The 22,094-nt window shown below is 39.9% G+C and overlaps 1 protein-coding gene across 2 annotated transcripts in view; it reads right to left on the bottom strand.

The window, feature by feature from the left end:
- GALNT10 (polypeptide N-acetylgalactosaminyltransferase 10) overlaps positions 1-18,936 on the bottom strand; it is a 75,243-nt gene extending 56,307 nt beyond the window's left edge. Inside the window, exon 1 of one of the 2 annotated variants that reach the window (XM_081320993.1) lies at positions 18,602-18,936. In XM_081320993.1, coding sequence (XP_081177119.1) covers positions 18,602-18,817 — 216 coding nt within the window. In that variant the 5' untranslated portion in view covers positions 18,818-18,936. Of the gene's footprint in view, positions 1-14,846; positions 14,865-18,601 lie in introns of those variants that run through there. The other variant, XM_081320994.1, reaches the window with a different exon arrangement.
- Between the last annotated feature and the right edge of the window lie 3,158 nt (positions 18,937-22,094).

Raw genomic sequence — 22,094 nt, 5'->3', positions numbered from 1 at the left:
CTCAGGGCGGTTTACAGGGCATTTTAAAATCATATCAATATAAAATACAAAGTTAAAAGAGAATTAAAAGATTAAATTATCCCTGAGAATAAAACCCCAGTTAAAATTTTCAGCCTGGGTCAGAGAGCTCAAAGAGCCAAGTCTTCAGGTCCCGGCGGAATGAGCGTAGGTCAGAGGCAGTCCTGAGCTCCACGGGCAGCTGGTTCCAGAGGGTAGGCGCACCCACAGAAAAGGCCCTCTCCCTGGGTGTTATCCGCCGGCAATCTTTTACTGGCGGCACCCTGAGAAGACCCTCCCTCTGCGAGTGCACTGGACGAAGGGAACTTGATGCTAATTAGTGAGATGCAGGGAACAGAATGTTTGACATATAGCTATTGGATTAAGTTCCTAATTTACAGAGAATAGCATGAGTATGCCTAGAGTAAAACTTAACTTTGATAATAATTTAGTGGAGAAAATGTGCTAAAAATGACTGACATCCTGTCATTACCATTAGCAGAGAACCAGACATAATTACAGGTAGTCCTCGGTAGTCATGTGACAGCATTTTGGGTGCTTGGCAACTGGCCGGCATTTTTGGCTATTTGCAGTTCCTGTGGTCATGTGACCTCATTTTCTTTTTTACACTTTCAGTTTTCAGCAAAAAACACCCCAAAGTAAACATTGGGTTTATTTAACAGCAGCGACATTCACTTAAACATTTCAGATTTACTGGTGATTTGCTTAACAACCACTGTAAAAAAAAAAGTTTGTAAAATTGGATCAGTTGCATGATGACCCACTTTACAAGCATCATGACTTATGACAGTAACAGGCAGGATCCATAATGGTCATAAGTTGAGGACAACCTGTAATTTACAATGCAATAAGATTAAATGCAATGCATAGTCAGAAATGGACATGGAAGAAAGGGGAAAAAAGTGAAAGTAGAATGACTATGAAGAGAAAATGCTAGTTTCATATTAAAAAACCCGCTGGAATGATAACTTTGCAAGAGAATGTGTAGAAAGTGGACACAAGGAAAAGTAGATAGGAAAGCTGCTTACAACAGAGTAAAAAGCAGTTAGAAAGTACCACAGATGTATTTGAAAATATGCTAATAGAAAGTACGTGTAATGTATTGGGCTTTATTGTAACACCACATGGTAAGCTGGAGCTAGCTAACGGCTCCCAGCACCTCAGACACCCCGTCTCCAGTGCTGCTATTGGTTGCCCCTAGGCGGCAATAGGCTGCTTTAAACCTATTGGCTGCCGCCTAGGGCCCAGACTATAAATTGCTGCAAGCTACAGCCCAGTCCTCTAGTTCAGATCCTGCAAGCAAATAAACATGTTCATTGCTGAACTCACTCGCCTCGTCTTCATTCCTGTGCAACGAACTCACCACACAACACTGGCGACGAGGGTGGGATCCTGCTTCTCCGAAGGAGCTGAAAGTCACTAGGGGACAGGCAGTGCACGCCTGGCGGGAAAAGCATTTCCACCCCACCCTACGGTCGGCTAGCCAGACACGCTAGTGACCATAAGCTCAGTGGATCAGTCCCTGAGCAAAAGGAGGAACAGCATCAGAAGACGCAGGAACCAGTCGCGAAGACCAGCCACGGTCGGAAGGCTGCGAGAGTTCGACATCAAGCGACGAGAAGGATGGCCCTTGTACCTGTCCCAGGTCGAAAACTACCTTCAGGAGAACCAGGTTGCAGAGGATGGACTGAAGGCCGCCATGCTGCTCTGTGTGTGCGGCCAGCAACATTCGATCTGGCTGAAAACCTGTTCGTGCTGGAGTCAGTCTCCTACGCTGATCTGAAGAAAAAGCTTGGAGAACACTTCCAACTGAAGATGTCGGTGATTGCTTGGCGCTACGCTTTTGAACAGCGAATACAGCAGCCAGGTGAAACTGCGTTGGAGTACATCACGGCCTTCAGGCAGGCCGCATGCCTGTGTTGATTTTCGGATGTCAAAGAGCGACTTTGAGACCGGCTTGTTTGCGGCCTATGCAATTGAGAGCTGCAGCAAAAACTTTTTACTAGGGCAAAACTGTCATTCGCTGAGGCCCAGGACGAAGTCATGGCAGACAAAGCTGCCGGGGGAGCCGTCCGAATGATCAGGCCCACCAGAACGATGCTACGTGAAGAAGCCTTCCACAGTTGCATCATTCTTTTTTGAAATCCCCTGGCTGTTGGTTCTGCCTGGTAGTAGCATTGGATGATTTCTCGATTTTCTTCGGTTGTCCAGGTTTACCGCTTTTGTTCCAGTTGCTTTACAGTTGTACGCTCTGGTTCCCCAGCAGTAACAACTGAGCCCTGTGGCCCATTTTTCGGCAGATGTCCAGGAGCCATAGCATCTGACGCGGTCCTTGTTGACCCGGGCAACGGCCGATCCGGTATGGAATTTTTTTTATTTCTTCTCATCATTGGTGATGGGAGGTGCCTGGGTTGGTTCACGGTGGCGAAACCACTACCAGTCTGAAGACGTGTAATCCCATAACCATAGGGACCGCACCTGATAGCCGTCCAGGCCCAGCCGCGGGTTTATTATTATTATTATTTTAAAAACTTGCTTTCAGGGTTATTTTCAGCCTGAGAATGTAGAGATGGTTTCTAACTTAGTTCTAATGTAACTTTGGAATCAACAGATACGGTTCCATTAAATTCCTGGCATTGGAAGTGGGTAACTCAGAAACATTTCCCAATCAGCAAAGGTATGCAAAATATTCTTCTGGCACCTCTTCTTCATACCATTAAAGCAGGGGTGTCAAACTCGCCACATCATGTGACATGTCGCGATGTATCGCAACTTTTTTCCCCTTGCCAGAACTGGGATAAGCGCAGCTTCTGTGTGACACATCTGGGCTGCAGGCTGGCAGTTTGACACCATTGCATTAAAGGATGATAATTAACCCAATACTAACATTAGAAATTTTCTTTATCATTTTTTAAAATTTATTCATAATGATGAAAGTCACCTTTCAGGAATAACATAATCTTCTTTTGTGTTTGAACAATACTCCAAAGATGTTTTGACACTAGCAACTCATTCATGCAGGATAACTATAATTTATTGCAGTGCTCTCCCCCTCCACACACTGCCCTTTACAGTTTTTAAGTATATTTTCTTTCAGAAATGTCAGGCACTAAGTAGTAGTTTGTCTTCCCTGCCAACAAAGTGGAAAAACATCTGGCCCTAAAGCATCCGTATGAGTTTCTACATGATACGGAAATGTTCTTTAGCACTAAATCTCTAGAAACAAAAAATGTGAATACAAAATCCTAGAGCTTAGTTCACAAAGTCTTATTGCAATATCCTCTTCAAAAATATATTTATAGCCCTTTCAATTTTTGCCAAATAATTAGCTTTTAGAAGTGCTTCTTAAAATCCATAAAAGAGTTATGTATTAAACATCTGGGCTAAACATTATAATATACACTGAAGCTAGAATTGCCTACTGTATTCATTTTTTGAAACTGAATAGAAAATGTAAATCCAGCTTCATTTGCATTTTAATAATGTCCTCTGATGTAATTAATTAATAGGATTTTAGACATCAGCATGGGTCATTAAGGTCCCATTTCAACCATATATTATTGGGGGAAAAATAAAACTACAGTGTTAAAACCTAGAGCTCTGAAAATCACATTTTAAGCATATTATTATTATTTATACAATGCAAATACTGTATAAGTCACAATGGATTTCAGAAGAATAACATTATGAAGAATGAGACTTATACACATTTGCAAATGTTGTAGGCTTTTACAATTTCTGGAACTGTTGATACAAGACTTTAGGTTTCCCCTGACCCCTTCTCTAAAATGCTAAGCAAAAACATAGAAATTAAAATTTAGCTTTCTGCCCAGTATACAAGTCCTAAAAAGCATACATTTCTTTCACATGCTATGTTAGTGTGTTATCTACATTTAAATGCTGTCAGATTATTTTAGCTTTTTTATATTTTAGTAATTTATTTATATTCAGGCAACATGAATTCATTATCATACATACTGACTACTTTTCTACATTTGTTTAGAATTCAAGAAGAATAAATGTAAACATCACCTTGACTTATACTTTTTTCTTGTCAGTATATATTTATCTACAACTAGTTGAATAACAGCGTTCCGTGCGCCTTTGGCGTCTAGTCATGCCGGCCACATGACCACGGAGACGTCCTCGGACAAGTGCTGGCTCTTCGGCTTTGAAACGGAGATGAGCACCGGCCCCTAGAGTTGGAAACGACTAGCACGCATGTGCGGGGGAACCTTTACCTTTACCTTTAGTTGAATAATCAGGAGGTGATATTTCAGGTTTATGCCATAAAGCTGTTAGGTATTGAGTCCTCCTATTAATGTTTCCAGCCAGCATTCATGCTCTTTTTTTCAAGACCACAGGTAGTCCTTGACCTAGGACCAGTCGTTTAAATCCAACGTTACAATGGCTCTGGAAGGTGTTTTATGATCCATAAAGCAATTCTGGCTTTCTTAAAACCATCACTCTCACAGTCATGTGATTGTGATCTGGTATTTGGCAACCTGTTTGCACTTACTGGTTGCCAAGCACCTCTAGAAATTCTGTGAGGAAGCGGGTAGAGAAGTTTGCGAGGTGCTGTTGCCTGCCAAAGGATTTTCCCTCCCTCCCTTCATTAGGCTGAAGAAATGAAGCTCATATCTTCAGATCTTCACAAGCACAGCTTCGTTTCTTCAGCCCAGTGTGGAAGGGAGAGGAACTCTTGTGGTGGGCTGGACAAACGAAGCCGGGATCTTTGTGATCCCCACTTTATTTTTTCAGCCCAGTGCAAGAGGTCCATTTCGTGCCCGAAGCAAAGTTGCCTGTCCACTTTCGGCAGGCAGCTCTTTTGGGGTCTATGATAATTTGCTGCAACCAACTTGTCACGGCCATCTCTCCACAGGACAACACGATGCGAGACTAGAGTTACACTAACTTCAAGGAAATGGTGGAATAGAATCATTAAAGAAAGGATGCAAAAGGAGGGAGAGAATGAAATGTGAATGGCAAAAATTAAAATATTTTTTATTTATTTTAAATAATTAAATAGAATTGTTAAATTGTCCCGCAGCAAGTTGACCATGGTGAGTTGGCCGCAGCAAGTTGGCTGTGACAAGTTGTCCTATTCTTGCTCTTTTGCCCCATATGCTTAATGACCACAACTGGAAGATCGGGGATTGCAATAGCTTGAGCAAAGCCTTACTTAGGCATCTCACTTATTGACTGCTTTAACAACCAAGATCCCAAACCCAACTGTGCTCATAAGAACTACTTGTACACTATTCCTCCAATACAATCTCATTTCTTTCGTCCTTTCAGTCGGAGCATTTTAGTATTACAGAGCCCTTTTAATTAAAATGTCCTTTTTATTGAAAGTACTCAGTCCTTCTTATGCTTATTTAGACTCCTCCTACTTAAGCTATTTGTTCCTTAATGCTTTTAGGAACACTTTTGTTCCTAAAATACTGCAGTTGTGGTAGTTGTTCAACGTTGTGCACACAAATGTTCACCGTTGCACACACAAATGGTTGGAACCTGAATAGTATTCCTGTACTCATCATTCTGTCTTTTTGACCTCCCCTTGGACACTGATGTGTGTCTCTGGAGAGCTACATTCAATTCAAGCTCAGTCTCTGATTATTAAATGGACACAGCAATATTTTCTTAGCAAAAGTATAGAACTGATTTGTCATCGCCTTTTCTAGCAGTTACAAGAGAAAAAAAATGTATGACCACAATTGAGCCCAAAATTTCTGTTGTTAAAGGAGACATCTGTTAAGTGAGTTTTGCCCCATTTTACAACCTTTCCTGCTTCAGTTGTTAAGTGAATCATTGCAGTTGATAAATTAGTAAACCAGTTGTTACATGAATCTGTCTTCTCCATTGACTTTGCTTATCAAGTCGTAAAAGGGAATCTGCAACCGTCATAAAATTGAACCAGTTGCCAAGCATTTGAATTTTGGCATTTTTAAGTCACTTTTTTCAGTGCTGTTGTAACTTTGAACAATCATTAACAGTTGTAAGTCGAGGATTACCTGTACATGCAAAATATACCATGGGAAATATATTCTAGTTTTTTTAGTTAACATTTGTTATTGTGTCAAAATCAGTAGTCAGTAATCTTTTTAGAGTTTTCATACAATCAATTTGCTAACTTCATAAAACATTAGCCATTTTATTTTTTATTATTTTTATTTCTTGTGGAAGAATTTCTTGATGCAATCTTTGGGTATCATAAGCACTTGGCAAATAACTCTGAATTACCAATCCCTGTATATACATAAAGGTAAAGGTAAAGGTTCCCCCGCACATACGTGCTAGTCGTTTCCGACTCTAGGGGCCGGTGCTCATCTCCGTTTCAACGTCGAAGAGCCAGTGCTTGTCCGAGGACGTCTCCATGGTCATGTGGCCGGCATGACTAGACGCCAAAGGTACATGGAACACTGTTACCTTCCCACCATAGTGGTCCCTATTTTTCTACTTGCATTTTTACGTGCTTTCGAACTGCTAGGTTGGCAGAAGCTGGGACGAGTAACAGGCGCTCACTCTGTTACATGGTACTCGGGATTCGACCTGCCAAACTGCCGATCTTCTGATCGACAAGCTCAGCGTCCTAACCCACTGAGCCACCGCGTCCCTTGTATATACATAGTAGTAATTAATTTCATTTTTTTCTGAGTAATTCAATGGCATTCAAAATATTCAGTTAATGTTAACCAAATTAGTCAGTGGGACCAATACTTGTGAAATATTACAGCAACCATAGTGGATTGCCTGTTAATCGCTAAAATGATCAGAGACTTAAATGAAAGTCTCACTGCTTGTCTATGAATTTGTCCAACATCTAGGGGTATTATTGGAAGTCTTTCTTTACCTACCATACTGTCAGAAAACAAGAAGGCAAAAGGGCATTTTCTATTACATTATTCTGATTTTGCAATGTTTTTCCCTAGAGATGTTTCATCAGATACTGTCCTGGTATTTTACAGACTTATTATTTGTATAAACTTCAGTCATTTTGCTGCACCCACACACATTTATATGAGCTCATATGAACAAATTAAATATTCAGCTTCTGGAAAGCATGGCTCTGATTGCAAGCCAAGACCACCACTTATGGTTCTATTGTAGACCAGGAAATCCTTGTAAGAGTGACTTGATCATCATATAATTGAACTATTTTATGAGGAGTTGCCTTTGAAGATGACTAGAAAGTTGGAGTTTTTGCAAAACAAAGCAAGCACTGTTATTTGAAAAGATTTGCTACTATGCCTATTCTGAGGTTAATGCATCAAGTACCAATAGGCTTTTGGTTCCAATTCAAAATGCTGGTCATTATCTATAAAACACTACAAGGCACAGCATCTATAAGGAGCATCTTGCCAAATAGGATTCTGCCTATCTTGTCTGGCTAACTAGACAAGTCCTGCTGGGAATCTTACCTCATTGGTGTAAAAGGTATCCAGTTTAGAATATAATAGAGTTGGAAGGGACCTTGGTGGTCTTCTAGTCCAGCCCCCTGCTCAAGCAGGAGAACCTATACCTGGGGTAGGCAACCTTGGCTCTTTTATGACTCGTGGACTTCATTGCTGGCTCAGGAATTCTGGGAGTTGAAATCCACGAGTCATAAAAGCCAAGGTTGCCTACCCCTGAATACCATCTTAGACAAGTTACTGTCTAGCCTCTTTTTAAAAATCTCCATGGATGGAGTGCCCATGATTTCTGGGGCAAGCTATTCCACTGGTTAATTGTCCTCACTGTCAGGAAGTTTCTCCTTAATTCCAGGTTGCTTCTCTCTTTGGTCAGTCTCCCACCATTGTTTCTTGTCCTGCCCTCTGATGCTTTGGTGAATGTGATCCCCTCTTTGTGGCAGCCCTCAAATACTGGAATACTACTATCATCTCTCCCCTATTTCTTCTTTTCCTTAGACTACCTTTGATTTTTCCTACCTAAATGTTAAACTTTGTTTTTCTCCACATTGAAACTCACTTTGTTGGATAGGGCCCATTGTTCAAGTTTGTCAAGATCTTTTTGTATCCTGAGTTTGTCTTCTGGGGTGTTGGCTACTCCTGCCAATTTGATGTCATCTGTTAAACTGATTGGTCTATAGTTTCCTGGGTCCGTTTTTCCCCCCTTTCTTGAAGATGGGAACCACATCAGCCCTTTTCCAATCCTCTGGAACTTCCCCAGTGCTCCAGGATTTTTGAAAGATGTGGTGCAATGGTTCTGAGATAACATCTGCCAGTTCCTTCAGAACTCTGGGATGTAATCTGTCATTCATTTACATTTATATTTATATTCAGTTGGCTTCAGTGATATCTCTTCTCTGTTAACAGCCATCAAATTTTGGACTACATTAGTACCTGAAGAATAGTTGATCCTGATTTTTCTTTCATTTCTAAAGGTCCTGAAGATAGTTTTATTTCAACAAATTAGTGTAATTTATTATTATCTTTATTCCTTGTTGTGCTTTGCCCAGATTTGTGACTGGGGGAGTATAGGAGCCTTAAAATAAAATAAGCTAGAAGGGCTTTTAAGAAAATAGGTGACTGGAACCACTGCTTAAATCTACATTAGAACACACAATACATGTGGCAGACTAAACTATTTTAAATGCCATATCACTATATTATTTTAATTTTTAAAGACTGTATGTCATAAGAGTCTACATGACTTAGTATGCCAAAAGATAACTTTATCAGATGTACCTTTTGAAGAAATTATACTAATTAAGTGCTATAAATTGCAAATCATTTCATGATAAATCATTTGTTTGAAAGTTGAAACAAACTATATTTTTAGAAAAGTATTATACAATTGATTGTGGATTTTCACTGAAATTTGGCATAAATTTTATCCAAGGCCTCCTAAAAGAAATCCTGACAAAACAGATGAAGCAGCAAAAGGGAGAAAAAATAATTTATTCAAAAATCCAGGTGCACAATCTTTTCAAATATGATTGCACTGACAAGCAGAAGTACTTTTCTAGGACACATTATGCAGAAATGCTTTCATTAATTTGTTCAAACATAAAAGGTTTGATAAGATATGAACCATATCCAAAATCCTCATTCACTGGTCTCTGCTTTTAGGTTTGTGGTGAATCAGTAGCCACAAATTTCTATTAAAACTTTTAAAATATCTTCTGTTATATGGGATAATTATATCCTACAGCACTTTATTTCACTGTTTTTATTTTGATATTTTTAAGTGGTACTGGCTCAGATAACAATTTCAGGTAGTCCTCAACTTATGAGCAGTAATTTAGTGACTGTTTGAAGTTACAATGGATCCCCGAAAGATACTCATGACCCAGTTTTGAAGTGTTGAAGTCTGTTCACCCCGCGGTCATGTAATTCATTTTGGACATTTGACAATCGGACTTCTGCCATTTGCAGTGTCCCATGGTTACATGACCTCAATTTATGACTTTTTTGCCTGCATTTACTTCTACTTTTCAATAAAAAAATGCCCATTGGCTAAATGGGTTCACTGAATGACTCTGGCATTCACCTAGAGACAATGGGATTTGCTTAATATCTGCCACAAAAGTCATAAAATCAGGCATGGTCACATGGTGACCTATTTAATGACCAGCAAGCACGGTTTACAGCTGTAATTCCAGGCTCATATAATCCTTCCATATAATAAAGACAAGTGCTAAAATATTAATGTCATAATTTAAATATTTAAGAAAGATTATAATATGAAAAATCTGAATTGCCTAATAAATAATAATAATAATAATAATAATAATAATAATAATAATAATAATAATAATAATAATAATAATAATAATAATAATAATAATAATAATAATAATAATAATAATAATAAAGTTGGGACCTTGGAGGTCATCTAGTCCAACCCCCTGCTCAGGCAGGAAACCTTATACCATTTCAGGCAAATGGCTGTCCAGTCTCTTCTTAAAAACCTCCAGTGTTGGAGCATTCACCACCTCTGGAGGCAGATTGTTCCACTGGTTAATTGTTCTAACTGTCAGGAAGTTTCTCCTTAGTTCTAGGTTGCTTCTCTCCTTGACTAGTTTCCATCCGTTGCTTCTTGTCCTGCTTTCAGGTGCTTTAGCGAATAGCTTGACTCCCTCTTCTTTGTGGTAGCCCCTGAGATATTGGAACACTGCTATCATGTCACCCCTCACCCTTCTCTTCATTAAACTACACATACCCAATTCCAGCAACCGTTCCCTATATGTTTTAGCCTCCAGCCCCCTAATCATCTTTGTTGCTCTTCTCTGTACTCTTTCTAGAGTCTTGACATCTTTTTTACATCGTGGTGACCAAAACTGGATGCAGTATTCCAGGTGTGGCCTTACCAAAGCATTGTAAAGTGGTATTAGTACTTCACTTGATCTTGATTCTATCCCTCTGTTAATGCAGCCTAGCACTGTGTTGGCTTTTTTGGCAGCTGCAGCACACTGCTGGCTCATATTGAAGTGATTGTCTACTAAGACTCTGAGATCCCTCTCACAGTTACTACTATTGAGCAAGGTACCACCTATACTATACCTATGCATTTGATTTTTCCTGCCTAAGTGTAGAACCTTACTTTTTTCACCATTGAATTTCATTTTGTTAGATAGTGCCCAGTGTTCGAGTCTGTCCAGATCCTTCTGTATCTTAAGCCTATCTTCTGGAGTATTGGCTGTTCCTGCCAGCTTGGTGTCGTCTGCAAATTTGATGAGTTCCCCATCTATCCCCTCATCCAAATCATTAATGAAGATATTGAAGAGCACTGGGCCCAGAACAGAGCCCTGGGGCACCCCACTACACACTTCCTTCCATGTAGATGCGGTTCCATTGAGGACCACACGCTGAGTACGGCCTGTCAGCCAGCTACGAATCCATCTGGTGGTAATGCTATCTAACCCACATTTTTCTATCTTATCAAGTAGTAGGTTGTGATCTACTTTATCGAATGCCTTACTGAAGTCCAAGTAAATTATATCTACAGCATTCCTCTGGTCCACTAGTTTTGTCACTTGGTCAAAGAATTTAATAAGATTTGTCTGGCATGATCTGTTTTTGACAAACCCATGTTGACTTTTAGTGATGACTTTGTTTGCATCAAGGTGTTCGCTGATTTGTTGTTTGATTATCTTTTCCAGAATCTTCCCAGGTATTGAGGTCAGGCTGATAGGTCTGTAGTTTCCTGGATCTATTTTTTCCCCTTTTTTGAAGATGGGAACTACATCAGCTCTCTTCCAGTCCTCTGGTAGTTCCCCAGTGCTCCAGGATCTTTGAAAAATATAGTTCAGTGGTTCTGAGATCACGTCTGCCAGTTCCTTGAGAACCTTGGGGTGTAATCCATCTGGTCCTGGTGATTTGAACTCGTCTAGGCTGGACAGGTGCTCACAGGTGCTTACCATTTTCTTGCCTATCTTAACTTGCGTTTCTATTCTGTTTTTTATGGCACTGGTTTGGGTAGGTTGGACTGTTTTTTCCCTTTGTGTAAAGACAGATGCAAAAAACGAATTAAATAGTTCTGCTTTCTCCCTATTGCTTGTCACCTTCTTGCCACTTTCCCCCACTAATGGACCAATCATTTCCTTAACTTTATTCTTGTTTTTTATATGTTGAAAGAAGCATTTTTTGTTATTTTTGACTTTGGTCGCAAGCCTTAGTTCATTTTGAGCCTTAGCTTTCCTCACTTCATATTTGCAGGCATGGGCTATTTGCTGATATTCTGACTTAGTTATGTGCCCCTCTTTCCAATTCTTATACTTGTCCTTTTTATCTTTCAATTTATCAGAGAGTTCTTTATGCAGCCATGCTGGTTTCTTTTGAGAGCTGTTATTTTTCTTCTTTGTTGGTATTGTACTAGACTGGGCCTTTATTATCTCACTTTTCAAAATTTCTCAAGCTTCTTGAATTGTTTTCCCCTTTAGGATTCTCATCCATGGAATTCTTCCCATGGTCTCTCTAAGTTTATTGAAATTAGCTCTTTTAAAATCCAAGACTCTAGTTTGGCTGTGTTCTATTGCTTGTGCCTCCAGAATGTTGAATTCCAATATTGCATGATCACTTCCCCCCAAGGTTCCTGTGGCTTCGACACCTTCTATCATTTCATCTCTGTTTGTGAGAATTAAATCCAATATGGCTAATCCCCTAGTTCCCTTCTCTACTTTTTGGGAGAGAAAGTTGTCTGCTAGGTTTGTCAGGAATCTGTTTGATCTTCCACTTGGTGCAGAGTTTGTCTCCCAGTTGATATCAGGGTAATTAAAGTCCCCCATTACTATTGTGATGTGCTTCTTACATACCTTAGTTAGCTGACTAGCAAAAAGTTCATCTATTTCCTCTGCTTGGTTGGGCGGCCTATAGTATACACCTATGGCAATGTCATTTTCCCCTCTTTTATATTGACCCAAATGCTTTCAAGTTTACAGTTTTCGTCATTGTTGTGCTCTATTTCTGTAGAGATAAAGTTATTTCTTATATATAGAGCAACTCCTCCTCCTCTTTTGTTTAGTCTGTTTCTTTTAAATAGTTTAAATCCCTCTAGCTGTGTGTTCCATTTGTAGGTTTCGTCCCACCATGTTTCCGTAATGGCAATAATATCATATCTGCCCTCATTTACCTGAATTTCTAGTTCACCCTGCTTACTGTTCATACTCTGTGCATTGGTGTATAGACATTTGAGTCCTTTATGACTGACCCTGTGTTTACTTGCTGCATAACTTGTGTGGTGCCTGGCTTCCCCTATTTTCTTAGATTGCCAGGGACAGTGATGTTCTGTATCAATTGACTCACTATCCCCATTATTTAGTTTAAATGTTCCTCCAAAAAAGCTGTGATTTTATTGCCAAGTAACTCAGTCCCTTTCTTGGATGGATGCAGACCATCTCTTTTATACATTTTTTCATTGGACCAGCTACAGACATCATGACTAATATAACCAAAGCCTTCTCCTTTACACCACTCCTTTAGCCACATATTAAATTCTGCTATACGCTGGCCTTTTCCATTTTGCTCCTTATACACTGGTAAAACCTCTGAAAAAGTAAGCCTACAGCCTATTCTGCTAAGTTCCTGCCCCAAGCTCTGGAAATCATTCTACACAGAGAGTACATCTTTTTGGGACAGATCATTAGTGCCAAGATGTACAACAGCCTCCACATCACAGTCCTTGCTGGCATTCTTGATTATTTTAGAAATACGCTTCTTGTCCCTACTGGCAGTAGCACCTGGAAGACACCTGACCTCTTTCAAAACCTCTGTGTCCTTTCCTAAATTTACATCCCTTATAATTGAATCAGCAACCAGAAGGTGGCTTCTCTTTTTGGATGCCTTTCTGTTCTTGCATGACTGGTGTGTAATACCAGATTCACACTTCTCCCTGTCGAAAACAAGTTTTTCATCTTGGACCACGATCCCCTGCTTATTTGAGTTATTATCACAGATACCTTTACCTGTCTCCTTAATGTCCTTATTAAGGTCAGAAAGGGCACTGTATCTGTTGTGCAGGGACACAGCGAAAGCTTTGGGTTTATGGTTCACAGATCTCACCCTGCCAGATCCCACGGTTGTCCACACTGCCCTTCTCCTGCAGGATCTTTGTGGTAGAGGGGGCTGATAGCACGGTGGCTCAATAGGGTAGAAGGGCTGAACTGGACACCTAATTTCTGCCTGAAGAGCACAGATTATAGACCCTAGATAAATACCGGTAATCTGTCCTTGTAGACTAGTGATTTGTTTACAGATAGGACAGTTTCCAAGTTTGAAAAGGGTACTACGAAAGACAGCTGCAAAACAGGTGTTGCACTGAACTAAGCCAGACATGCTGAGTTACAACGAATGTCAGATGCACTTGCCCTGAATGTACCGCTGCTGTTTTTGATATTTGGTTATATAATTCGTGCGCTGTTAGGCGCGCGGGCCGCTACTTTTTGGTGCAGCCCTTCCAAAACTTACAGCATGGAGCACTTCCCAGCAGCTCTGAAAGTTGAAATTCTGCTGAAAAGCAATGGAGATCCAATGAGGACCCCAAATGCAGTTCAAATACAAGTGATGTGACTTACTTTATATTGTTCATTAATACTATTACAATTATCATTAGAACCACAAAAAGTGCTTAAGATAAACTACCAAGGTGATATGTTTGAATTATTTATGATACCTGCACATTCAAGAAAATAATACATCCTTTAGAAAAATGATAAAAATGATTTTTAAAAATACAAAACTCCTTGTAAACAATAGATGAGTAAAAATCTTAGTGTAAATATGCATTTCTTTCAAAGCACTTTATGAATATAAGCTCATGATTAGATTCTAAACAGAATCAATTCTTCCCCAGATATATTAGGTTAAAAATTAACATTATGTCAATAGTAATGAATATATTATCTCTAAATATTGGGATTAACATTCTATGTAACAAAGAAATGAATTGCTCTAGTTTAAGATAGTGATGGTATATCTCTTGGACTCGGCATGTCAAAAATTCAGAAAATGCCTAATCTGATTCTGCTGGCATGATAGCTCCCCACAAACAAGAGAGACAATTCTCTACATATTTATTTGAAAAAATAATCATGTGTCATGCTAGGTATTATATAAAGAAACATCAAATAATATTACAAAAATAAAGTAAGAGTAAAACAAACTCATTTTGGAGGCTCCAGAGACTATGCAGCAGCATCCCCCATTATTGTGTAGCTTCCAAAAAATTCATATAAATGGGTTATGCTTTCAAAAATAATGGTTTTTGGATGTTGGGAAATGCTTGCATGTGACCCAAAACATTGTGGCATCATCTTTGACATACATATTATAGTTTTGACATCACTGGTTCTAGAGAAACAAAAAGCAAAACTGTAGATTCTAACTCACGTGTGTCAAACTCGAATGACATATTGTGACGTATTGCAACGTTTTTTCCCTTTGCGGACCTGGGGTAGGTATGGCCTGCATGTGACACATCCACTCCACGGGCTGTCAGTTTGAGACCCCTGTTCTAACTTTTTTGTTGTTGTTGCTGCTTTATTTTGTGAGACTGGAGGTTTTGGAAGACTAAAGAGTGAAAGGATCATCATTAGGAAAAATCTGTTTAGAATGCTAATCATTGTATTTCAAAACATAAATTTTCATACCTTCATAGCTCTAAATCATAAGAAAGCTCCTACATGGGAATATTTTACATATATTTATAGATAGAAAAGAAAAACATGCTTTTAAAACTTGAAAACAACTTTATAGGATAGGGGTGTCAAACTGCCGGCCCATGGGCCGGTTGCATCATACAGAGGCTGCGCCCACCCCAGCTCTGGCAATGCAAAAAGTCACAATACGTTGTGACACATCATGTGACACGGCGAGTTTGATACCTGTGTTATAGGAGATAGCTCTGCAAAAAGTGTTAATACAGAGGAATATGTGAACTACTAAAATTTTACTTCCTCTATCAGTGTGTGTTCTAATGACAAGTTATTATTTTACATTGTTTGGATCATGCAATTTATGAACTATATCTTTCAGCAATTATGGTTCACAAGTTTGTTGCAGGTTTTCACCATTTTTATTTTAATGAAATAATGAAAATGCATTATTTATTAATAAATGAGGCAATATAATACCTTAAAAAGTGAATAGCCACTACTCAATTATTTTATGCAGGAAATGAATAGTTAAACAAAAATAACTATTACATTATTATTATCATACTGGAATAGCTTAGGTATTTATTTATTTAAAAATAAATTTCTGGTTCCATTTTTATATTTAATAAAACATGACAAGGAAAGAGTCAAGCATATAAATAGTTGGACTTCCTGATAATTCTATACTTAGCTATAGAACTACTAAAACATAATTCAACAAAACTGGGCCAGACAGTGCTTACAACTCTATAGAAATTGTGGAGTCCACATTATGCTGACTAATACTAATTTATCACTGAAATGTCTCACATATGAAACACAGTAATTTACATTCTTTCTTTCTTTCTCCTGGTGAGATTCAGAAAGCCCACATCTAAGTAAAACTGCTCTTTGGGAATGACAGGTGTTATTTATTAGAAAATGCATATGCTATTAACTTATTTAACAGTTCTGGGCAGCTTACAAGCACAGTAAAATCAGCAATCAACAGCTATAACTGATACTTTTATAAAACTATTATCCAGCATTTAGAGTGGAGAAAGAAAAAGCACTTGTGCATGAAAGCAATAATCCTATTAGAAAATTGCAAACCCAGTAGAAAGCCATGTTTACTCATTTCTATTGCAGCTCTAATTTAAAGATATAGCTAGGAAAATGCTTCAAATAAAATTCTGCATGCTGATGATGTAATATTTTCTCCTTTCATATTTCCACAATTTTGCTACCTTCCTTAAATCCAAATGTATAATAAATGCACTATTTCAATGGCTATTTCCTTCAGAAAATTATTAGTCCTTCTATTATAGTTTGTAAATACTTTAGAAGGACTGGGCTTTCACTAACAAAGGCCTGGTTTGAACATTAATAAACCATACCCAGATTGTTGGGGGCAATATGCTGACTTTGTAAAAATGCCGCTGGGGGGGGCGAAAGCCCTAATGAACAGGCATATACATAGAATGAAGGCTATTGCTAAGCACATTGATTTGTGCTTCTTAGATTGTAAGCCGCCCTGAGTCTTCGGAGAAGGGTGGGATATAAATGGGATAAAATAAAATAAAATAAATTAATTCTGGTTTATGAGGATGGCACATTAAATGGTACAAACCTTTGCAATTTTTACACTTCTTGCAGTCACTCAAGAGAGCAAATAAACCAGGAAGTCAAATTTAATTGTATGGAAAGGTAAACTGACTTCAAACAAAGCAAGCAAATACTCTTGCTTAATGTCAGAACAGGGAATGACTATAAACACTCACACCAGATTCTTTTTCTCAGGACATACAAATATAATTCATTAGACTCTGGTTAATTTTACCCATAGTAATTTAAAAATTATATCTTAAAATTTGAAATACTGCACGAAAACAGTAGAATGAAAGCTTGAGTTTCAATATGAAGTTAGGGTAGTGCAATGAAATCATGGTGTCATCAGTGACACATCCATAGAAATTTCGAGCACACATTGAATAGCCTTGCTAAAATCCAGCATTCATTAAGGTCAGTAGTTTCTATATAGTTATATTTTACTGAATTTTGTCTTGTTAATTTCTGGAAGGCACAAAGGAGAACACTATTACCATGGTTGTATATTACAGTATCAGAAGGTTTTTAACTTCATATAGCATTTCTTTTCGGGAGGAAAAGAGAAGATTCTTGTTTGCTTAAGCCTTAAGCAATGTTATTGCAATCCTGTACTCTTTAAGGTTTCCTTAAGCCTTAAGGAAACCTTAAAGAGTACAGGATTGCAATAACATACTATTTCTGTAACAGTTTAAATATTTAACAAGATAACCCCATCAAATCAATTAGATCTATATGTACAGTTTTATTCAAAAGTAAATCTAATTATTTTCTTGCAAATTAAAGAGGAGTAGGATTTCTAATGACAGAAGTGTGATGTTATTTCTCAGGTTCCTTATGGGCAGAACTGAAACCCTACATGGGACTCTTAACTGGCTCGGTGTGACTTGAACAGAAGAGGCCTTAGGTGCAAATGACATACTTAAGTTTTGTTTTTCTGATATTTTTGTATAGGATTATGATCTTTTATTGTAAACGTCCCAGAATCACTTTATACAGTGAGACGGTGTATAAATCCGACTAATAAATAAACCAAAGCTGACAACCATACCTCAACTAAAAAGAAATATTAAGGGCATCAAATACTGTAGCATGAGTTTCACATCTCAGGTCAGATGTCTTTTTTGGGGGGGAGAAAAACCCTGCTCAAGAGAAGAAGAGAAAGCACCAGGGAGTCGCCATCAAGAGAAGAGGCAGTGTAATTAAAAGGATACTACAATATCATTCAAAGCCAATGGGGTCGGGAGAGATTGCAGTGGGAAATGGCTCTTTTGAGAGACCGATTTGGGGAAAACTGGACGCCCCGCACACGGGACAGCTGCAAAATCTCTAATTTCCTAGCCATTTGTCCCCTAAAGTAAAAGAACTTCTCCCGCCCCAAGCACTCTGCTCATCGCTGGCCTTTCTTCTCGAAGAGAGGAAACCCCAAGACCTCCAAGTACGAAAATGCTCTTTCTCTTCTTCTTCTCTCCTGGGGGCCAAATACAAGCTTCTCCGCTTCCTTCCGTCCCCCCCCCCACCCCACCCCGTGTCCGCCTCCACCTCCCGGATTCCGCGGCGGGTCTCACCCCAAGAGAAGAAGCCAGGCGTCCCCTTCCGTCCTTGGCCCCTCAGAAAGGGCGGAGGGCATGGCGAGCGGTCCCCGTTGCCGCCCTCCCTGCCGAAGGACCCCCCCACCCCCCCAGCCCGGTCCCTTTCAGAGAGCACCAGCCTTCGCAGGGGTCGGCAACCTCGGCTCTTTTATGACTCGTGGACTTCAACTCCCAGAATTCCTGAGCCAGCTATGCTGGCTCAGGAATTCTGGGAGTTGAAGTCCACGAGTCATAAAAGAGCCGAGGTTGCCGACCCCTGCCCCAGAGCCTGCCGGAGGGCGAGAGGCAGGCGCCTCGCCCGCCACCTTCTCACCTGCGCCTCCTCTCGGGCTGCGGCGGCTGCTCCTCCTGGCGGCGCCCCCCCGCGGGCTCCCCCCGCAGCGCCGCCTCCCGCTCCTCCTCGCCCTTCGCCGGCGGCATCCAGCTGCCGCTCCCGGTACAGCGCCCAGAGCCCCACATTGGGGAGGAAGACGAGGGCGGCCAGCGCCAGCCCCACCGCCTGCAGCAGCCGCTTCTGCTTCCGCCGCATCCGAGACGCCGCCGCCGCCGCCTGCGAAGGGGAGCGCGAGCCCAACTTTCCTCCCGCGCTGAAGCGACGACAGCGACGCTCGAGCCCCGCGCGAGGCAAACCGAGCGCCAGCTCAGCCCCGTCCCTCCGTTTGGCAGGCACTTCCGCTCTGAGGGCGGGCACTCCCACTCCTCCCGCGAGCGAGGAGGGTGGTCACGCCAAGCCCCGCCCATACCTCGCGCTTGGACCGCGTCTCTCTCTCTCTCTAAGTGCTCGTCGCGGAGAGAGGCCACGGGAGCGCGGCAAGCCGCTTTCTTTACCCTCCCCCCCCCGTCGCCGGCAAATGGTACCGGCCGCGCTGCTTTTCCCTTGGGGGCAGCGAATGACCTGCCCGGCCCAAAGCAAGTTGAAGGGAAGCGGGGGGGGGAAAGAGATTTTTAAAATTTCATTTTAACCCTGGAGTTGGTGGGGGCGGGTGAGCAGCGCGCGGTAAAGTGCAAAGGCGGGTCGATTTCAGCAAAGCCACGCTTCTCCCGCGAAGCCTCGAAGAAAAGAGAGTGAAGGCAGCCAAAGAGAGGGGGGGGGAAAGTAAAGGAAAGGGGGCGGGTAAGGGTCGCGTCTTACCCCTTTATACCTTGAGGAGAGGAATTGGGGAGGTGGTTTCTACTTTTACAGGAAAAGGAGGAGGCTGGCTGCCCTAACGTGACTAGCGTTGCTGGAGAAATAATGACATACTGTACAGACTTGGATGCTAGGAGCAGAGGAGAAAAATCAGCAGAGCTTTTTGTGCGGAAAAACAACTCCAGCTTTTCTATTTTAACCTCTGATTAAGCTGTTGTGAATAATATAAATATTCAGTGTGTAATTGCCCACTGCAATTTCTTCTCATCCTATTGTCTGGCTGCTAGGCTTCATAGGTGAGGGTTTTTCTTTTTCTTTAAATGCACTTATATTCAAGAAATTATTGTAATAACGGGAATTCATTTTTTTCCCCCCAAGTCAGTCTTCTGGTGACTGCCTGGACAAATCCCCGCAGTTTGCTTGGCAAGGTTTTTGGGAAATGGTTTGCCTTTGCCTCCTTCCGAGGGCTGAGGGAGAGTGCTTGCATCAAGGTCACCCAGCTGGATTTACAACTAGATATTACATTCTCCTGGTTTCTAGGCTGATGCTTTAACCACTCCACCCTACTGATTGTCCACTAAGATTTATAACTGACTTTCATTCCTGTAAAAGTGTAGTAAAAGAAAAGCCAGTGACTTTGAATTTTAAAAAGGTTTGTAAATGTATGGGGGGGGGGAAAATAGCTTCACACCCAATGTTGATTTAGATTCCCAAAGCTAAGCGGTGTTAAATGTATGTAAAATATACCTTTGTGTAGCTGTCATGCTATTGATGTTGCCACCAGTCTGCTGGGTGTATTTGCAGCACTTGACCATTTTGTCAAGACATGGAAACTAAGCAAAATCAGATCTAGTTAGTACTTAGCTGGAGAACACAAGGGAATTCCAGGGTTTATTTATTTTTATTTTTAATTCCATTTATATCCCGCCCTTCTCCGAAGACTCAGGGCGGCTTACAAGCTTAGCAGTAGCCTTCATTCTATGTATATGCCTGCTTATTAGGGCTTTCACACACACACCCCAAGCGGCATTATTACAAAGTCAGCTTAATTGCCCCCAACAATCTGGGTCCTCAGATTGTAGAACAGATACAGAAATCAAAAAGATAATTCAGAAGAAGGGAGTGGCATGCTATTTCCATTCAGTTGCCAGTAAAATGCATGGATATGGTCATATAGTACCTAAGGGTTGAATTCAAGTCAGGGTCATCTTCACCTATTAAGTAGTTTAAATTTTTTATTTCTGGCCAAGCTTCTATATTAAGTCCTATGTAGAACAAACAACTGTTGTGAGTTCTGAAGTGATTTAGTTATTGGAACTCTGTGCATACTTTTTAAAAAATAATCCAAATTCAGCATTCAATAAACATTAAAATGAATTGCTGCACTGATCCATACAGCTGGATCAGAACTTCTAAGTGGCAGATTTTAGGATTTATTTGATAAATGGATAACTGAGAAGCATAACTAATATGAGTATACTTTCAAATCTATGAACATTACATTTTTCTCTTACTCTTAAATCCTGAGTGAATATGATAGGATATGTAAGCTATGTTACAAATACTGTTATACTGTGTCATTTGTTTACAGCAGAATACACAGCACTGCAGTTAAAATCAGATATTCAAATTTTCTAAAGGTTTTTGAAACAAATCTAATAGCTGATTTCAAATTTCAGTCCCAAAGCAGTATAAAAGGCTACTTCATTACACAGTTTTCCAAGAATGAGTTGTATAATGATTTAAGGCAGAACTGATATGAATAATTCATATTTGGTAACAGCAATATAGTTGGCTGAAAGCAAATAAACCATTTTCCCATAGGAATTGAGGGGGAAAGAGTATGGCTGTACCACAGTGTAACTGATACTACTGGATGTATTTAATATGAACTGTAAGGCACCAATAAATAGTATTATATAGTATGACAAAGATAATAAATATATAAGACATAATCAGCTTTCAGATGAGTAAGAATGACAGTTCAATATTATATATCTCTGAGAAGGAGTAAATCCTATTAAACATAGTTCTGCTGCCTCTAGAGAGGGCTGGCATTGCAGTATAATTTGTGTAAATTTTCCACAATTACTTTTGCCATTAATTCATTATTGGCATCTGTAGCCTCCTGTGAATGTCCATAATTAATACTGATGTTAATTGACCGGCAAATCATTTAAATATATTTCACCATATTGTGCACAATCAAAATAAGGCAATGCGGCACAAGAATTTCTAATAATCATTTGCTTTCCTTTGTCTCCATTTGATTAATTTCTTAATTTAAGAAGAAACCACCTACAATATATACTAATGAAAATATTTTTATTAGAAAATTGTATTATCCTTTTTGTTTCCAGTGTATAGCTCTACTCACTGTTGAGAAAAATATGCATATACTATATGCAACTTATCATGTAAACCACTAGGTGGCAAGCTTCCAGTAAATTCTGAATTAATCAACTCCAGCTAAAATTATCTAAAAACAACAGTCAAATTGCAAAGACCAGCTACAGTACTCAAATTGGTATAACCTGCAATTCACTTTAGTTAGGCTTTTGAGTTTATTGATTTATTTCATCCAGAACAGATGTCTCTACTTCTTGGCAGGCTAAAAGGAAAGATCGCAGATTAAGTCTCAGGATCCTGAAGATCGTGTTGAGTTGAAATTTAATTT

This window comes from Vipera berus, assembly GCF_964194415.1.
Source record: "Vipera berus genome assembly, chromosome: 2".
NCBI lineage: Eukaryota > Metazoa > Chordata > Lepidosauria > Squamata > Viperidae > Vipera > Vipera berus.
This window is presented reverse-complemented; position numbering and strand designations above follow the sequence as displayed.